General features: G+C 43.0%; 1 protein-coding gene across 1 annotated transcript in view; it reads left to right on the forward strand.

Moving 5' to 3' along the window:
• col2a1a (collagen, type II, alpha 1a) overlaps positions 1-21,546 on the forward strand; it is a 174,441-nt gene that overhangs the window by 50,555 nt on the left and 102,340 nt on the right. The window contains exons 9-21 of the mRNA XM_067976758.1: positions 3,566-3,610; positions 3,787-3,840; positions 4,385-4,438; positions 4,558-4,611; positions 5,790-5,843; positions 6,040-6,093; positions 7,792-7,836; positions 8,077-8,130; positions 8,701-8,745; positions 9,260-9,313; positions 17,486-17,584; positions 18,093-18,137; positions 19,163-19,261. Of these exons, the coding sequence (XP_067832859.1) occupies positions 3,566-3,610; positions 3,787-3,840; positions 4,385-4,438; positions 4,558-4,611; positions 5,790-5,843; positions 6,040-6,093; positions 7,792-7,836; positions 8,077-8,130; positions 8,701-8,745; positions 9,260-9,313; positions 17,486-17,584; positions 18,093-18,137; positions 19,163-19,261 (756 nt within the window). The remainder of the gene's footprint in view (positions 1-3,565; positions 3,611-3,786; positions 3,841-4,384; positions 4,439-4,557; positions 4,612-5,789; positions 5,844-6,039; positions 6,094-7,791; positions 7,837-8,076; positions 8,131-8,700; positions 8,746-9,259; positions 9,314-17,485; positions 17,585-18,092; positions 18,138-19,162; positions 19,262-21,546) is intronic.

Consider the following 21,546-nt stretch of genomic DNA (forward strand, 5'->3'; position numbering starts at 1 on the left):
CTATAACTACCGATACCCACACCCCCTCCATACACATTTATCTATAACTACCGATACCCACACCCCCTCCATACCCATTTATCCATAACTGCCGATACCCACACTCCCTCCATACACATTTATCTATAACTACCGATACCCACACCCCCTCCATACACATTTATCTCTTACTACCGATACCCACACTCCCTCCATACACATTTATCTATAACTACCGATACCCACACTCCCTCCATACACATTTATCTATAACTACCACTACCCTCACCCCCTCCATACCCATTTATCTATAACTGCCGATACCCACACTCCCTCCATACACATTTATCTATAACTACCGATACCCACACCCCCTCCATACACATTTATCTCTTACTACCGATACCCACACTCCCTCCATACACATTTATCTATAACTACCGATACCCACATCCCCTCCATACACATTTATCCATAACTACCGATTCCCACACCCCCTCCATACACATTTATCTATAACTTCCTCTGCCCACCCCCCCTCCATACACATTTATCTATAACTACCGATACCCACACCCCCTCCATACACATTTATCTATAACTACCACTACCCACACCCCCTCCATACACATTTATCTCTAACTACCGATACCCACACCCCCTCCATACACATTTATCTATAACCACCGATACCCACACCCCCTCCATACACATTTATCTATAACTACCACTACCCACACCCCCTCCATACACATTTATCTGTAACTACCGATACCCATACCCCCTCCATACACATTTATCTATAACTACTGATACCCACACCCCCTCCATACACATTTATCTATAACTACCGATTCCCACACCCCCTCCATACACATTTATCTATAACTACCGATTCCCACACCCCCTCCATACACATTTATCTATAACTACTGATACCCACACCCCCTCCATACACATTTATCTATAACTACCGATTCCCACACCCCCTCCATACACATTTATCTATAACTTCCTCTGCCCACACCCCCTCCATACACATTTATCTATAACTACCGATACCCACACCCCCTCCATACACATTTATCTATAACTACCTCTACCCACACCCCCTCCATGCACATTTATCTATAACTACCTCTGCCCACACCCCCTCCATACACATTTATCTATAACTACCGATACCCACACCCCGTCCATACACATTTATCTATAACTACCGATACCCACACCCCCTCCATACACATTTATCTATAACTACTGATACCCACACCCCCTCCATACACATTTATCTATAACTACTTATACCCACACCCCATCCATACACATTTATCTGTAACTACCGATCCCCACACCCCCTCCATACACATTTATCTATAACTGCCGATACCCACACCCCCTCCATACACATTTATCTATAACTACTGATACCCACACCCCCTCCATACACATTTATCTATAACTACTGATACCCACACCCCCTCCATACACATTTATCTATAACTACCGATACCCACACCCCCTCCATACACATTTATCTATAACTACTGATACCCACACCCCCTCCACACACATTTATCTATGACTACCTATACCCACACCCCCTCCATACACATTTATCTATAACTACCAATACCCACACCCCCTCCATACACATTTATCTATAACTACCGATACCCACACCCCCTCCATACACATTTATCTATAACTACTGATACCCACACCCCCTCCATACACATTTATCTATAACTACCGATACCCACACCCCCTCCATACACATATATCTATAACTACCGATACCCACACCCCGTCCATGCACATTTATCTGTAACTACCGATACCCACACCCCCTCCATACACATTTATCTGTAACTACCAATACCCACACCCCCTCCAGACACATTTATCGATAACCACCGATAACCACACCCCCTCCATACACATTTATCTATAACTACCAATACCCACACCCCCTCCAGACACATTTATCGATAACCACCGATAACCACACCCCCTCCATACACATTTATCTATAACTACCTCTCCCTACACCCCCCTCCATACACATTTATCTATAACTACCTCTACCCACACCCCCTCCACACACATTTATCTGTAACTACCTATACACACAACCCCTCCATACACATTTATCTATAACTACCGATTCCCACACCCCCTCCATACACATTTATCTATAACTACCTCTCCCCACACCCCCTCCATACACATTTATCTGTAACTACCGATACCCACACCCCCTCCATACACATTTATCTGTAACTACCGATACCCACACCCCCTCCATACACATTTATCTATAACTACCTGTACCCACACCCCCTCCATACACATTTATCTATAACTACCTGTACCCACACCCCCTCCATACACATTTATCTGTAACTACCTGTACCCACACCCCCTCCATACACATTTATCTGTAACTACCTGTACCCACACCCCCTCCACACACATTTATCTATAACTACCTATACCCACACCCCCTCCATACACATTTATCTATAACTACCTCTACCCACACCTGTACCCACACCCCCTCCATATATACCCATTCATATTTACCTGTACCCGCATCCTCCTCCAGACACATTCATCTATAACTTCCAATACTCAAATCCTCCTCCAAATATACCCATTTATAATTACCTATCCCAACATACCCCTCCATACGCACCTATCCATAACTACTTGTACCCAAATCCTCCTCCGTACATTCCCATTCATAATTACCTGCACCCACAGCCCCCTCCAAACACACATCCATAACTATGTGTAACCACATCTCCTCTTCACATATACCCATCCTTAACAACCCTTCTCTACATAACTCTCCGTACACTTATCCATCCAAAACTACCTGTAACCAAATTCCTCCATATATGCCCATCCCTCTCTACATATTCCCATCCATTTCCACCTCGCCATCTATAACCACTTATCTGCCTATATGTACCCATGCCCATATCCAATATCCATCAATAGCATCCCACTAATACATTTCTGATCATACATGCCCGTACTAGACACCCTTGGCCCCATACCCATTCCTACACATCAAGTCATAGCTGCCCTTATCCAGATAGCCACATGGCCATATCTAACACCCATCAATAGCAGCTCACCTGCGTACATACACATGGTCAGATATTTACAACCATTCGTCTATGCATAACTACCCATACCCACATACAATACTCCCATACTTCTCCATATATACTGACATATCCATATGTACCCACACTTATCTGTATCAAACACACCATACCAGATACCTATTTATTCATCTACATACCATTCATAAATAGCCCTAGACACCATACCTACATATATGATATATTTTAAAATAATCGTCCCTGTACCCATACATAACTAGCCCCAGATCTGTGTATAACTAGCATCATACACCATGCATAACTAGCCCCATGCCCATAAGTAGCTTACCTCCAGATGTGCACAACCATCCCCATACCCATACAAAACTACCACATACCTTTACATAATAAGCCACATGTCCATAATAAGACACATACCATCTCTAACTGGTTCTATCTTTCATTTGCAGGGCCCCATGGGACCCAGAGGACCCCCAGGACCCACAGGTGCTCCCGTAAGTATTCACTATCTGACCCTCTTTCTTTTGTGGTTCATATTAGATTATTAACTTAATGAACATAACACGGGACTAGTTGAAGAGAATTACATTTAAGATATAAGAGTGTCCTGTAGATAGAAGCATTTTAGTTCTTCTGAGATTCGTCACTAATGGCTTTGTTCTGTCATCAGGGTCCTCAAGGTTTCCAAGGTTCTCCTGGAGAACCCGGTGAATCTGGTGCTGCTGTAAGTATGGCTAAATCCATTTCCTTGCAGATTCTTAGAATATTCATTATATTCATTCAGTAGGAGAATATGAGAATCTTAGCTTCAGATTACATAGAAGGAAAAAGAACCCTGCATATTCTTTATTGTGGGATGAATTTGAAGATTTAAGTGCTGTAATGGTTAAAGGCCTGTTTTCAAAGAAACAATAAAATTCAGTTTCTTCTGAGAGCTCAGAAACTTTATGCAGTGAGTAGCTGAGCCGTACAGACCAGGAGGGCCCAGCTTCGATCCCGAGTCTGTGCTCAGCCGGGGACGATGTGGTGGGGGGGCAGTTGGGGGCCTACAATTGACAGCGTGTGAATGTGTACAATGGCAAACTTATATTTGTTAAACTTTTCTTTGGCTGTTGACTGAGTTTAGATGTCATCACTGACATGGCAGTTTGACAGCTTCCGTTTTTGGAGGGGGGGTAGGGGAGGGGAAAGGGGGCTGTTACTTCCTAGTTCTAGACTGAATGGATCTTTGTGATTCTCTGTTGTAAATGACTGTTTCTTTGTTGTAGGGTCCTATGGGTCCCCGTGGTCCACCTGGACCTGCTGGTAAACCTGGTGATGATGTAAGTCTACTTCAGTCGTTTAACGGTATCAGTTTAATTGTCAGATTTTAAATTTGATTTAGACAGTACTGCATAGTAACACAGGGCAGACTAATGGGGCGATTCCATTTATCCCACAGGGCGAGGCTGGCAAACCCGGAAAATCAGGTGAACGCGGACCCCCAGGACCACAGGTACAGCAACGATTGAAGTAACACAAGTACCGGTGTTAAACATTTCAAGCTGAACAGACAGGCATTATACTAGCTCACGGGCTTGTTTGCCTGTGTGATCTATATTTTGTTCTCAAACTAGAAGACAAGGAACAAGTATCCAGATGTTAAAAAAAACAAGAAAGATAGAAATCGTAAATGATGCACAAGAAATAGAAATAAATTTCATCGAGCTAGGTCTAATCCAATCCTATAGGTTAGAAATGCCCAAGTAACTTTAGTTACCTACCTGGAGCTCTTCAAATTACACTAATTCCATTATAAGCACAGTCCCCACGGATGCAAAGAATGAACCTATTCAGCTCTGCAATACCCCTCCTCCATAATCCAGGCAAACATTTCTATCCCATTCATGGTCTCCAATGTATGTTCTGCTAGTCCAGCTTTAATTCTATTCCACATTTCGAAACCTTACACGAAAGTCCTGTCAGTAACTACAAGCCAAGGCCTGCCAATAATTACAAACCAGTATTACAACACTTACACTACGGATTAATACAGACCAATATTATTGCATTCACATGAATGGTCTGTCAGCAGCTCCAGAACAGTTTTTACATGAAGGCATGTAAGTACAAGCCAGTATATGTAAGATGGCACTTAGGGCCTACCAATCACTACAGGCCTGGCCTGTTGGTAACTACAAGCCAGTGCATGTTGTATTACACTTAGGGCCTGGCAATCGTTACAGACCAGAGCCTTTTGGAAACTACAAACCAGTATATGTAGCATGCAGCATTATGCTAAGAGCCTAATAGTTACTAAAGGGCAGTATTACAGCATTTGCATGAAGGGCATGGAACTACAAGCCAGTATATGTAATATGACACTTAGGGCCTACCCAATGACTACGGGTAAAAGCTTTTCAGAAACAAGAAGCCTGTGTTATACATTAATAACAAGTGCCTGAAATTAAGTATTGGGAATATTTTGCAACAAAAATGAATCAGTTATTTTATGTCATAAACACAGATTATTTTCTTTCTCATTGAATAAAAGTAAAAACCTGGATGTTGGTCCTGTGCAGAAGAGAAGGAAACATTCAGTGCCTCTGTAAAATAGAATGATTATCAAAATAATTGACTTTAATTTTGCTGAACCTCTACCTCACAGTCTCCTTGTCTCCTTTATTTTTCCAGGGTGCTCGTGGTTTCCCAGGAACCCCAGGTCTTCCAGGTGTCAAAGGTCACAGGGTCAGTACCTCAGTTATCACACCAGTTTGGAGATCCGAGAATAAAATATGACATGTTAATCTTTTGTAAAAAAAAGAATTCAATAATAAATTAAACAGTAAAAAGTTATGCTTCAAAGCCATATACTTTTCTGCCTTTATTTAATTAAATACAGGTGATTTTAACCCTTATGTATTCTTTTGTTTTTACCCCACAGGGTTACTCAGGTCTTGATGGTGCTAAGGGTGAAACCGGTGCTGTAGGTGTAAAGGTACAGAAGATACATCAGTGTTTCATCAAAGCAGGGAGATAAAAGTGTAACTATGCAGTCAAACTCAGGACTTTTGAAACTTCTATTTTGTAGAACTCCTCTCTGAATAGACATATTCCAGTCTGGGATAGGTCTGTCCAGAAATGTACCAACTTGGGATAGGACTGATTCCAGTCTGGGATAGGCCTGTACAGAAATGTACCAGTCTGGGATAGGCCTATATAGAAATGTACCAGGTTGGGACAAGACTGTGTAGAAATATTTGAGTCTGAGCCAGGCCTGTATAGAGATTTTGCTGTCTATGTAGCTACATCCCAATCTAGGATAGCTCCGTGTAAAAATGTTTCAGTCTGGGATAAGCCTATGCTGAAATGTCCCAATCTGGAATAAGCCTGTGATACAATGTTTTAGTCTGGGATAGGCCTGTGCTGAAATGTCCCAGTGTGGCATATACCTATATTGAAACATGTCAGTATATTCTGATCTAGTGCATATTCAAGGCAGTCCCTGAAATTGGCATATACTGCGGCCTGGATTTTCCTCCAGGAATCTGCTAGTTTTCCAGTAATCCCGGAGCAGTGCATGGAGGAAAATGGGACAGTGAGGCCTATTGCTGAATTCCCACCCCTAAGACTGGCATCCTAACTTCCTCCCCCAATGGATGTGGGATGCCTTCCCTGCTACACTTAAATAACGATTAGGAGGTGGGGCTTGGGACACTGGAGGGTTTCCCTTCCTTCCAGCTTTAGTGCCACTGACCCACAGCAAGACCGGTAATAAGGAGGTGGTAAAGGAGCTGTTGCAGGAGGAGGCAAGATGACTCCCTAGTAGGAGGGAGAGGACCTATATTTGGTCACCTCTCCCACTTCTAGCCCACCCCCCCCCCACTTCAATGTCTGGTTAGGTATCAGAAGGGCTCATTCAGAGCCATCTACAAGTGAATGTTGCTGCATCATTACAGGCCTTTTGGTCCCTTTAACAGTGGACCCACCATTCCCAGTGCTGGAGCGATGGAGCTGTGCAGCATCACATTTCCCACCCCGGCAGTGGTTGACTTCCTAAAGGAATAAAGTAATTTTAACAGTCGTGAGCACTTCAGAATAGTGAGCTAGTGGCAACATGAGGCTCTGTCCTTTCATAAATCTCACCCGCTTAATCTATAGCCCCGAACCAAAGTTAAAGATCATTGTTTAAATTCAGCAAGTGTTGGAATGTGCAAAATGGAAAATGTAATCGCTCTCCGATGTGTTATTTAAAAGAGGATGGAGCTGAACCGACAGTGGGCTGAGGAATCTCCACTCTTGATGCTATTCAGTAATATCCGAGATAAACTATAAAACACTTGAGATGAGGTTTCGAAGTTTGTTGGAGGCAGATAGTAAGGGGTGTCTCGGGTGACCATAGGGGATGGGGTTTCAGAGCAAGGTGGGAGAGGACGGAACTTGGACCAGTCCCATCTTTAATAGTTGTTTCAGAAGTAGTGGGGGGGGGGCGTGGTGACTGGGAGTTTGTTTATCATTGAAATGGTAGTTGGGATGATATCAGAAATCACAAAGCAAGCAGCTGACAATCGTATGCTTAAGGTCAGACATCCACTCCTGTAATGGAGGGATAATCGTTCATGAATGTTGCTGAATTTTCTGTTCTTTAGCTGCACTCTGCCCACTGAATGGTAACATCTCTGTTTTCTCCATATAGGGTGAAGCTGGTGCTGCAGGAGAGAACGGAGCTCCTGGTCCCATGGTGAGTCTGAATTTCCCACTCAATTCCAGGGAAAAAAGAATTAATAAAACAGCAAGAAGATAACTATAATTTTTTAACATTTTGCAAAATTTAATTGTGATGATTCCAAATGCTAATTTACATTATCTTGTTGAAACTTTTTATAAATTACTTCAAAATTAAAACTGCATCAGTTGTTGTGATGACCTGCAGGAAGTGTTAGCTGTAACACTCAAAGGGGCTGCTCTTTTTTCTTTGCAGGGTCCACGTGGTCTGCCTGGTGAGAGAGGTCGTCCTGGACCACCCGGTACAGCTGTAAGTAAAACACTAACCTTCAAACCTATAAATGCCGAGCACTGACATCTAACTTACACAGAAAGTTCACGGCAGACATCACCCGATACATGCCATCCATATCACATTCATACAGGACCGCAGGTTTAAATTAGTTTAGAAACACTGGCAGATGTCTTGAAGCCAGAGCAAATGTAGTTTAAATTTAAAATGCAAAAAGGTAGGGGAAAGGGCAGTTGAATGGGACTAAGGGGAGTCTTCTTTCAGAGAACTGGCACAGGGGCAATGGGCCGAATAGGGAAAGGGCAGGGAAATGGGACTAAGGGGATAGTTCTTTCAGAGACCCAGCATAAGGATGATGGGCCGAATGGCCTCCTGTGCTGTAAAATTCTATGATTGCAACTTATCATAGAAAACAGTAGAATATCTCCGTTCAGCCACTGATGATACAAATTATTGTTGCATCTATTTCACACTTACACAACCAAATCCTGTATACTTTACAGCTACTTTGGTCTTTAAAGTAATTAGCTGATGAGATTTTTCATTAACGCTGATCTGTGGTGCTGACCCTGCCTCTTTGTTTCACAGGGAGCCCGTGGTAATGATGGTCTGCCTGGGCCAGCCGGTCCTCCTGTAAGTATCTCAGGTTAAATATATGTTTTATACACGTATCTAGGGGTGGAACTCCTCCTGTCAATAATTTAATTTTAAAAAGTACAAATCCTGTTCTGTACTCATTCCGACCTTTTCTCTAAAATTATTATCTGGAGCAATTTCACCATCTTTGTTTATTTTGTAAAGACAAAATGTAGCACTATTAAAATCAAATTATTCGGTTAATTGTTAAGCTCCGCTCATTGCAGTATAGTATGTAGATATTTATTAAAGCTTTATTCAGCTCAGACAATAAGGTACTGTAGTTCAGAAACTCATAGGTTAAAGCAAAGATTTTTAAATTAGTTTTCTCCCCAGTTTCCTTCCAGTGGAGTACTATAATCCACTTGGACTCAATCGCCTTTTGGGTTGTTAAAGATAAAAAACAAATCTTTTGTATTGTTTCTTAACACTGGCTAATTCTTGTCAGATGTTGATTTTGTCTTCTACTCTGCTCTGTTGACTAATTCTTTGCCATTTTTATTCCCTTCAGGGTCCAGTAGGTCCTGCTGGTGCTCCCGGTTTCCCAGGTGCTCCAGGTTCTAAGGTGAGTAGAGGCTGCAGGAGATAATTACTGAACTTATCCAGTACTGCTGACAGCCTGAATAAGCAGCAGTACTAAGACATTCCTCTCTGAGGGCTGGTCGGAATATGAAGACATGTGGAGGCCCCTTCTTTCCCCTCACCCACCCTCTCCTTTACAGTCCAGAACAGAGAGAGCGTCAGAGAGAGAGACTTGGCAGGATAACCAGCAGGGCAGGAATTCCAGCTTCCGAGAGCCACAAGCCGATTAAATAAAGCAAGCCTTTGAGCTGGGAGGTCACAGAGAGCTGTACACAGAGAATTTGAGGCCACAGGCAACATTCTTTCACCAGTCTATGATGTTTAAGAGAGGCACAGAGCTGGAGATACACACTGACAAATGAGATTTATTCATATCCACCTGTAGGATAGGCATTTCGGATACTTGACTGGACCTGGTTCATGGTTTAAACCCCCATGTAGGTTGAAGTATATACTCTAAAAGACTTTCAAAATGCTATTACTCTGAAAGATTGATCAAACAAAACATCTTCAGATGTATGAAACTAAAACAGCAGTTATTTAAAACACCATTTAATCTATAGAATTATAGATTCCTCGCAAAAATAGGAATTTTTGTGCGTTCCTCACAAAAATATCTACTTAAAGTAAAATCATCAGTGTTCTGTGAGAGAGACTTGTGTAAAACTCAAAATAAAACGTTTGTGTCAAAAAAATGTTGGCACTGTTGTTTGAGGCACGAGTCAGAGTGAGGTGGTACATTGTTAATGAACGAGCGAGTTGATTTTTTGTGGCATCTCTTTTTTTTGATCTGAGGAAGAATAAAAAGTGTGCTTTCAATGGGTATCACAGAGTTCAGTTAGTCTTTATGGCTAGCTGGACAACCTGAAACCAAGGCCAGAAAATGGAAGCAAATCATAGCTGCCCCAGACAAAGAGAGTCTATAAAACAGCAGGAGATTTAAGTAGGCAAAGGGAACCTGATCCCACGCCATTCCCCTCCCACCAACTGCCCCTCCCCCCATCCCAACATGCAGTAAAGTTAAAAAACTGCCTGTCAGACGTCTCTTTGTAATCCGTTTCATGCTGCCAGGACTAATATGAGTTTATGTGTCTGGGAAAGTTATTAAAGTTATTAAAAACAGGTATAGGCCAAAGAGACAAAAACAGGGGAGTAAGAGGAGAATGAAGAAGCGAGAAAGTGAGGAAAGAAAACCACAGATGAAAGCAGAGCAGGAAAGAGAAGTTTTATTGCATAAAATGAACCTGGATTTAAACTTTTAAGTCCTATTGTTTCAACACAAATTTAGTTCTAAAACTCATATTTCTGGAAATACAAACAAATAAAGATTACATTTAACAGGCACTTTAAAGGGGAATTCCCTCCTTTGGAGCATTTGGCTGTGATTCAAGGCTATAAGTAGTTTGATAGGTCGTAAGGCCTTTTTAAATTTGCTGTGCCTCCATATCGCTAAAATCAGTTCCATTATCTCGTTTCAATTCTGCTGTCATAATAAGAGTGCCCGTTATAGCACAATGAGCTCGTACTCAGACATCATTCTCCTGCGATCCGAAACTGCAAATGTAACATCGCCTACAAGTTAGCCACAGCAGTACTATTTGCGTTCAGCATCCACAGACCAACTTGGTTCAGGGTGTGCTACTACCTGGAGAAATTCTTCCCTCTCAATAGGCCACATCCATTGTCATCAAAACCAACCAGATGTGTCCATTAAAAGATTCATCATATTTTGATTGCTGGCCAACATTCCTCCCTCAACTAAAGCCAACAAAAAAAGAAATTTAACTGTTCATTCATCTTATTGTTGTTTATGAGACATTGCTGACACAGAATGGCTGCTGCATTGACCCACATGACAGTCCCTATCCTTCAAAAGTGATTCACTATGTGAAACAGTTTTGATGACGTGACAAGCTGCTATATAAATGCAAGCATGTTTTTTTTATTTTGTTCTTTGGAATCTTGGCGACACTGTATTTATTGCTGATCCCTAGTTGATCTGAGGGCATTAAGAGTCAACCACATAGTGGGGAACTGGAGTCACTTATAGGCCAGTCTGGGTAGAGGTGACAAGTTCCCTTCCCCTGAAGGACATTAGCGAACCAGTTTGCTTTTTATGATAATCTAGCAGCTTTCATGGTCATTTTTGCTGGTGCCAGCCCACAGATTACCAAAAAAATTTTATTTCACTTTCGCACCTTGCCATGGTGGGATTTGGACCCATGACCTCTGGGTTACTAGTCCAGTACCATAATCCTCATAGCTTTCTATAAAGGCATGAGGGTGTGTACTGGTTTGCAGAAATTTGGGAAAACTCTGATTCATCTTTTGGTCATGGCCTAGAAGTAATCTAGTTCACCATACTCCTAATACACCTTCCCGTAACCCTTGACCAAAATGCAAAATTAAGTTGGAAAGTTTTGAGCATTTGATATTTTTGAAATATATTTTTCCATATTATTTGGAAACAGCTCCTTTTTATATGAAACTAATTCACAATAAACATTCTGAAATGCAATACGGATTAAAGAAGAGGGTTTGTCTAATAAACCAGGCTGAATCTGATTCTTAATTTAAATTCAACGTCCTCATATTGCTCAAGAGAGCAGATTTGGTCCTAGGGAATATTTTATTAAGTGACCCCTAGCACATTTGGTTCAATGCTCCTGATTACATATAACTAAGAGTTCTGGAAATGTCTCGCACTGCTGTTTTGTTCAGACTTGATGCAGGCGTTCGTGTTTTTCTCTAACTAAGGCTTGACAGATGCACCTCTCTACTGTGTAAGGTGCTGACCAGACTCCCAACTGGAGCACTGTGTGCAGTTCTGACCACATAATCACACATAGGACATTATTGCCCTTGACAGGGTGCAGAGGCCATCAACAAAGATGATTCTGAGTATCAGGGATTATGGGCTCGATTTTCGCACCCCCGATCGGGTGCATTCGTGGCGGGGGGGCTGTGAAAATCGGGGATTCCCGGGGCGGGTCTGGAGCCCGGCTCCAACCCACCCACTTCCGGGTTCCCCAGTGACGCGCTGACATGCGCGCGCAGCCCCCGCATGTGGAACTGCCATTAAAGCCGGCGGGGTGCCACTTAAAGTACTTAAACAGGTACTTCAGGTTGTTTACAGGCCTGACTGACCTGATATTTTAGGAGGGCTGGGATTTTGAAATTAACTGAGACTGTTTCCCGCACTGGGGGAAACACTCCCAGTTCAAATGGACGTGTTGCAGCCATCAGCCTGTGGCAGCTGCAAAGGTCCATTTGACAGTTGGGGGGGGGGGGGAGACCCTCACTCATTGCAGGAGGCCACTCTGTCACTTTGGACAAAGTTTGGCCTCCACCACCCTCCTCCTAACAATAAAATTCACCAACTTGCATACTTACCCTGGTGTCTAGACACATTTACCTACCTTGCGGACCCCCTCAGATGTACATCTTCCGGATGGGGGCCGCCGTAGCTGCAGTCATGACGTCCTCGGAGGGCGAACTGCATCACCAGCCTCGCCGGCCACGCCGTCCACCTCTGACACGTGGAGCTCCACAACACAGAGCTGTGACACATCCACCTGCACAGCAGGAGGGAGGGCAACGGCAGAGAGAGATGCGTCGCAGAGGGCACTACCCTCGGCACAGGGTCGACAGACCGAGGCTCAGCTTCCTGGACCTCTCTGAGCAGCAGTGCACATGGAGGCTCAGAGTCACTCGACATGTAGTCGTGGACATCTGCAGCCTCCTTCATGCCGAGCTGCTCCCGGCTGGCCCGAGCACCATCTTCTTACCTGTCGCTGTCAAAGTCACCACTGCCCTCAACAACTTCTCCTCCGCGTCCTTCCAGGGTGCCACCGGGGACATCGCCGACGTATCTCAGTCGTCTGCACAAAAGAGCCCTGCAAATACACCTACACCCACTCTGCAGTGACACAATGGGTGGCATCAGTTGTGGGTCTTCATAGTGATCCTCAGGAAAGGGCAATATTGCACAAACCAGACAAGATTCACAAAGACGTGGCAGTCGTGGTGACAATATAATATGTAATGCGAGTTGATTAGAGATTAAATATAGGTAAAAACCATGACAAACCCTCAAACACCCTTGTGCATCCCCTTCATGCTCACGACACATTTGCCTTACACTTCCTACTGCACATATGTGATGCATGCCCTGTGGCTGCAGCACAGGTAGTGGCAGGTTGAGTGAGGCTGACCGTGAAAGAGGTGCATGAGAGGGTGCGTATGAGATAGAGCCATGAGATTGTATGAGGATTGGGTTGAGTGGTAGTGGCAGGATGAGTACTGGCGAGGTGAGTAAGTGCAGGTAAGATGAGGATGAGCTTTGAGTGGGTATGAGGAGTGATGTGATAGAGTAGTGTTGGCAGTGCAGAAGGAGATGTGGGGTGGAGGCGGTGATGTGGCAGATGGAGTGTAGGGGAAAGAGTAAGTGTACTCACTTTGGCTGACCTACTTAGGTCATTGAAGCGCCTCCTGCACTGTATGCAGGTGCACGATATGTTGGTGGTGCAGGTGACCTCCTCTGCCACCTCGAGCCAGGCCGCTTCCTCCCGCCCGCCGGGGGGAAGATTTCTGTCCTCCCCCTCCTCCTCACCCCATCCAATAATACCTGGAGTGAGGCATCATTAAACCTGGGAGCAGCCTTCCCCTGGGCTGCTCCATGCTGTAATTTTTCCTATTTTCTGCAGCATCAGTCAGTGGAGGACTGCCCCTTTAAATAGGGCTCCTCCAGCTGACAGCCTATGCTGCGCATGCGCAGTCCGCCCGCTGCGCAGCTTACCAGCAGGAAACCCGGAAGCACAGGTAAATGGCTCCAATCAAGCTGCAATCGCGTGCGGAGCACCCCGATTTCACTGGGCGCGTTACCCACGCGCCCAGTCGACCCCCCGCTGCAAACCCGCCGCCCTGCTAATATCGAGCCCTATGAGTTATAAGGAAAGGTTAAGGAAGTTGGAATTATTTTCCTTGGAGAAGAGGAGGTATTGAGGTGACCTAATTAAAGTTTTCAAGATAATGAAAACAAATCAACAAAATTGACCAAGGCAAATTATTCACATACCAAATTTCTATGTTCCATGCCAGCGGGACACAAGTTAGGAGTAAGAAATGCATTCAGACAGAACTTTCACCCAAAGGGTAATGGAGTTATGGAACAAATTACTAGTGATGGACATTGAAGCGGAGAGTATCAATGGGTTCAATAGACAACTAGATACGTTTCTAAGGAGAGAAGGCCTTGGGGGATATGGTGAGAAAGCGGGTAGGTGGAATTGACCCATGAAAAAAATGGACCCTTATTAAGCTTAGTGGTCTTTTCCTGTTCCTTAAAATTGTTCTTAAATATTATGTTCTACCCCTATGTAGTCATTTTATTGCATTGCTATATGAACTCTGTGAGGCCACTGCCCACCTTGGTTAAAAGATCACTATATTCTTGGAACTGCACCTTTATTAGTATTTTCTTAAAATGCTTACGGAGACAATTCACCTATGGTCAGAAACTTTTATTAACTTTCATCTGAACCTTTACCTAAATCACAGCACGTATCCCATACTAATACCATTGGGCACAGCCATACCCAAATTGCTGGACATAATCCATACCCATACCAATACCACTGGGAACAGCCATACACAATTCACTGGGCACACTGCATACCAATACAACTGGGAATAACCACACCCAAATCACTGGAGGTACCCCATACCCAAAAGCACTGGGCACAGCCATATCCAAATCATTGGACATACCCAAAGCAATACAACTTGGCATAACCATACCCAAATCACTGGACATACCCCATAAAAATACCACTTGGCATAACCATACCCAAATCACTGAACACGCCCTGTACCGATACCACAGGGCATGGTAATATCCAAGTTACTGGACATACCCCATACCAATACCACTGGGCACAACCATACTCAAATCACTGAGCACACTGCATACCAATACAACTGGGCATAACCATTCCCAAATCACTGGACATGTCCCACACCAACACCACCGGGCATTGCAATGCTCATATTAATGGTCATGCCCAGTAACCATATCACCAGTCATGGTCCATAGCCATAGCCCCTGGTCATGCCCGTACCCAGATCACTGGGTATGGGTCATAAACATATTATTAGGCAAGGCCCTTATCCCTATTATCGGGCATGACTTGTACCCTGTCACTGGTCATGCCCCATATCCATTTCACTGGGCGTGCCCCTTACCCATGCCACTGTTCATGTCCTCATCCAAATAACTGGGCACGGCTTGTAGCCATACAAATGGTAATGGCCCTTACCTATATCACTGGATGTGGCCCGTACCATGGCTTGTAGCCATGCCACTGGTTGTGCCCATACCTTTATCACTGGGCATGGCTCATACCCATATCACTGGGTATGTCCATTGTCCATACCACTGGTCGTGCCCTTACCCATGTCACTGGACGAGTGTGGATTGATTAGGAAAAGCCAGCACGATTTGTTAAAGGCAAATCATGTTTAACTAACCTGATAGAGTTTTTTGATGAGGCAACAGAGAGGGTAGATGAGAGCAGTGTCGTTGATGTGGTATATATGGACTTTCAAAAGGCGTCTGATAAAGTGCCGCATGGTAGGCTCATCATCAAGATTGCGGCCCATGGAATAAATGGGTTGGACTGGAGGGAGGTGTACAGTGGTGTTCCCCAGGGGTCGGTACTAGGACCACTGCTTTTCTTGATACATATTAATGACTTCGACTTGGGTGTACAGGGTACAATTTCAAAATTTGCAGATGACACAAAACTTGGACGGGTAGCAAACAGTGAGGAGGATAGTGAAGGACTCCAAGAGGATATAGATAGGCTGGTGGCATGGGCGGACACGTGGCAGATTAAATTTAACACAGAAAAATGCGAAGTGATACATTTCAGTAGGAAGAACGAGGAGAGGCAATATAAACTAGAGGGCACAACTCTAAAAGGGGTACAGGAACAGAGAGATCTGGGAGTTTATGTGCACAAATTGTTGAAGGTGGCAGGGCAGGTTGAGAAAGTGGTTAAAAAAGAATAAGGGATCCTGGGCTTTATAAATAGAGGCATAGAGTACAAAAGTATGGAAGTCATGATGAACCTTTATAAAACACTAGTTCGGCCACAACTGGAGTATTGTGTCCAGTTCTGGGCACCGCACTTTAGGAAGGACGTGAAGGCCTTAGAGAGGGTGCAGAAGAGATTTACTAGAATGATTCCAGGGATGAGGGACTTTAGTTACGTGGATAGACTGGAGAAGCTGAGGTTGTTCTCCTTGGAACAGAGACGGTTGCGAGGAGATTTGATGGAGGTATTCAAAATCATGAAGGGTCCAGACAGAGTAGATAGAGAGAAACTGTTCCCATTGGCGGAAGGGTCAAGAACCAGAGGATGTAGATTTAAGGTGATTGGCAAAAGAACCAAAGGTGACATGAGGAAAAACTTTTTTACACAGCGAGTGGTTAGGATCTGGAATGCACTGCCCGAGGGGGTGGTGGAGGCAGATTCAATCATGGCCTTCAAAAGGGAACTGGATAAGTACTTGAAAGGAAAAAAATTGCAGGGCTACGGGGAAAGGGCAGGGGAGTGGGACTAGCTGGATTGCTCTTGCATTGAGCCAGCACGGACTCGATGGGCCGAACGGCCTCCTTCCTTGCTGTAACCTTTCTAAGATTCTATGACTAAGCATGCTGTATGGCATATTGGGATAGGAAATCAAGAGGGGAGTCAAAGATTCATTTGTAAGGGTGTTGTAAATTAATGTGATTTAATATATAATATTTTATGGCTCTGAATGTGGACCATTAAACCTTAACAGGTGGTGTTGTCCCTCTCTGGGTACAGAAATTTGCACCTTACTCATAACCAAAGGCTTTCCCTTTTTCATAAGCATTGTAGAAACAAACATACTTTCTTTCCAACAGCAATTTTCATGTAGGGAAGCAGAGTTCAACAATGCTTTAAAATTGTTGGAACGGCCTATTGGATATAATATGCCATTGAATTGGTGCAGGCTACAATTAATTAAATCTGTCATATTTTTGGAATATGGCAGAAAATGCCACACTGGTCTTACTGTTTCTGCACATTGTCCTAATGCCTGTTTCTCTTTTTATTCCACACAGGGAGAAGCTGGTCCAACTGGTGCCCGTGGTCCTGAGGGTGCCCAGGGTTCAAGAGGAGAGTCAGGTAGCCCCGGATCCCCAGGTCCTGCTGGAGCTCCCGTAAGTTATTGAATCCATCACCCATTCTTATATTTTGTAATTTCTCACCATTTACAGGAATGAAGTATCCACAAGTCTTTGTGGGCTGTTGCCAATCACAGATTGAGTAACAAACAGCCATTCTTCATTTGTTGAATGTCTTCAGGCCATTTGACGGTGGCGAAATATCACAGCTAGCTTGATCCTGTCCTCACACTGGGTCGCTAGATTTTTCTCCACTCTAGCCCAGAGAGACTGAGTCCAATTGTAACAGTTTAACTTCCTGGGTAAATCTGTTCTGTATTTACTTCCAATTAAATCTGTAGATTTCTGATCCTAAATATTGTAAACTAGGTTTAATAAAATACGGAATCCTAATCATTAATATGCAATAGTCTGCTCTTCAATGAAACATAGTAAGCTCCCATGTCATTTTTAAATGTTGTTTTAGAAATGTAAGCCCTTTTTGTCTTGCTATTTGATGTTGCTGAGTTACAATGACTTATGTCCCTTTTGTCTCTCCTTACAGGGTAACCCTGGTACTGATGGTATTCCTGGAACAAAAGGTTCCACTGTAAGTATAGCTCCATTGTTTTCTTGCTTTTACTAATTTTTTAAAAATATGTAATAAATCAAAATTCCTAAACATCAAAATAGGTTTGAATTTTCTCACCCGGCAACTATTTAATCCTAACTGATTTTAAAAACTCTGGAGAATTCTAGACCCGTGACGATCATAATAAGGACAAGCTCTTTTAATTCACAACAGCAGTGTCCTGCAAACCAAATATTGATCTTCTAGCAGTTGAGTCAATAATTGCCAGTGTGGCCTCCTAAGTCTTAGGAGTGACATGAGGATAATGCAGTTATACAGTACGATGTCATGAGTAAGCACCACAGAGCCAACAATGTTTGCCTGTGTAAAGGGAATGCTACTTTAAAGGAGCATTTCCTTGATTCGGCCACTTTGATGTTTGTATAATGCAGGCAATCTTCCTTCATCAAGTAATGACCCTGGAAAAGGGCAATTGATCTGGCACGGTATGACATTGCACAAGTCCTGTGAGTTTCGACACTTATGCGTGCTACGTGATTTGTTGCCTGAGTACTATTTTTTTTATTTTCATCATGATATGATCATCACATCATTTCCTACTCTAACTCGGTCTTTTCCTGGACCTCAAAACTGTGGAACACCTTACTTCCCCAGTCTTCCCTTCCTTATACAACCTACAAGCTTTTAAAACCAAAACTTGCCATCACCCAACCACTTGACACTCAGTTTCTTTCCTATTCTTTTCACCCTTGCTGGTGTCCTACACTGTGGTCCTTGGCCCTTCAACTAGATTTGTCAATAAAAGAACACATTAAATTACTTTTATGTAAAGACCTTTAACAAGACCGGTGTTTGATATAATGTCCATCATGATCTACTATGATTGCTCACCATCTTAGAGCAAAGGAACATGATCATGAATATGAAGCCTACATTTGTTACCTATTTTGCTTAAGAGTTAGTGTTGTCAAGGCCTGGTATCTTCTTACTCGTCCCCAGTCTACCAGTTGGTGCTAATTTCTCTTGTTTTCTTCTCCCCATAGGGTGCTCCTGGTATTGCTGGTGCTCCCGGTTTCCCTGGTCCACGTGGTCCTCCAGGGCCACAAGGTGCTACTGGCCCTCTCGGTCCTAAAGGTCAACAAGTAAGTAAAAATATTTAGCGTTTAAGAGTGTAATTTCTTTCTGAATGGTTGTGAAACATAAAATGTGGTTTCAAAGTGGATCGAAAATGCACTTATAGCATTTTCCCAACCAGAATCTTCTGGAACTTTCATTACTCTCAGTGACTTTTTATGGGGATTTCTGGTCATTATGAGTAGGAAACAGATAAAATAGAATGAATCAACCAAGTTGTATAATATTAGTAACAATGTACAAATGCACTACACAACACCAAACCACACCAAACTATACTAAATGACATGACTTAAACATGTAATAAACTATACTATACGAGTATAGCATACTAGTATACTAAATGACTGTACTAAATGACTATACTAAACTATATATGACTATACTAAACTATACTAAATGACATGACTTAAACAGTAATCATGGATGACTTTAATCTGCATATAGACTGGCCAAACCAAATTAGCAATAATTCTGTGGAGGATGAATTCCTGGAGTGTGTACGAGATGGATTTTTAGACCAGTATGTTGAGGAGCCAACCAGGGAACAGGCTATCCTAGATTGGGTATTGTGCAATGATAAGGGGTTAATTAATAATCTTGTTGTGCGGAGTCCTTTAGGGAAGAGTGACCGTAACATGATAGAATTCTTCATTAAGATGGAAAGTGAAGTAGTCCAATCTGAAACTAGGGTCCTAAATCTAAATAAAGGAAACTACGAAGGTATGAGGAGTGAGTTGGCTATGATAGATTGGGAAGCTTCATTAAAAGGCATGACAGTGGATAGGCAATGGCTAACATTTAAGGAACGAATGCATGAATTGCAACAATTATACATTCCTTTCTGGCACAAAAACACAAAAGGAAAAGCGGCCCAACCATGGCTGACAAAAGAAATCAAGGATAGTATTAGATCCAAAGAGGAGTCATATAAAGTTGCCAGAAAAAGTAACAAGCCTGAGAATTGGGATCAGTTTAGAATTCAGCAAAAAAGAACCAAGAGATTCTACAAGTATGTGAAAAGAAAAAGATTAGTGAAGACAAATGTAGGTCCCTTACAGTCAGAAATGGCAGAATTTATAATGGGGAACAGGGAAATGGCAATGCAATTAAACAAATACTTTGGTTCTGTCTTCACGGAAGACTTCCCAGAAATGCTAGGGAACCAAGGGACTAGTGAGAAGGGGGAATTAAAGGAAATTAGTATTCGTAAAAAAAATAGTGCTGGAGAAATTAATGAGACCGAAAGCCGATAAATCCCCAGGACCTGATAATCTGCATCCCAGAGTACTAAAAGAGATAGCCATGGAAATAGTGGATGCATTAGTTGTCATCTTCCAAAATTCTATAGATTATAAGAACATAAGAACATAAGAAATAGGAGCAGGAGTAGGCCAATCGGCCCCTCGAGCCTGCTCCGCCATTCAATAAGATCATGGCTGATCTGATCCTAACCTCAAGTCTAAATTCATGTCCAATTTCCTGCCCGCTCCCCATAACCCCTAATTCCCTTTACTTCTAGGAAACTTTATATTTCTGTTTTAAATTTATTTAATGATGTAGCTTCCACAGCTTCCTGGGGCAGCAAATTCCACAGACCTACTACCCTCTGAGTGAAGAAGTTTCTCCTCATCTCAGTTTTGAAAGAGCAGCCCCTTATTCTAAGATTATGCCCCCTAGTTCTAGTTTCACCCATCCTTGGGAACATCCTTACCGCATCCACCCGATCAAGCCCCTTCACAATCTTATATGTTTCAATAAGATCGCCTCTCATTCTTCTGAACTCCAATGAGTAGAGTCCCAATCTACTCAACCTCTCCTCATATGTCCACCCCCTCATCCCCGGGATTAACCGAGTGAATCTTCTTTGTACTGCCTCGAGAGCAAGTATGTCTCAGTTATGGAACAGTTCCTGCAGATTGGAGGGTGGCAAATGTAACCCCACTATTTAAAAAAGGAGGGAGAGAGAAAACAGGAAACTACAGACCAGTTAGCCTAACATCAGTAGTATGGAAAATGCTAGAGTCTATTTTAAAGGATGTGATAAAGTCAACATGGATTTATGAAAGGGAAATCATGTTTGACAAACCTACTGGAGTTTTTTGAGGATGTAACTGGTAGAATAGATGAGGGAGAACCAGTGGATGTGGTTTATTTGGATTTTCAGAAGGCCCTTGATAAAGTCCCACATAAGAGGTAAGTGTGCAAAATTAAAGCACATGGGATTGGGGGTAATATACTGGCATGGATTGAAAATTGGCTAACAGACAGGAAACAGAGAGTAAGAATAAAT

Source organism: Heptranchias perlo, chromosome X (assembly GCF_035084215.1).
Source record: "Heptranchias perlo isolate sHepPer1 chromosome X, sHepPer1.hap1, whole genome shotgun sequence".
NCBI lineage: Eukaryota > Metazoa > Chordata > Chondrichthyes > Hexanchiformes > Hexanchidae > Heptranchias > Heptranchias perlo.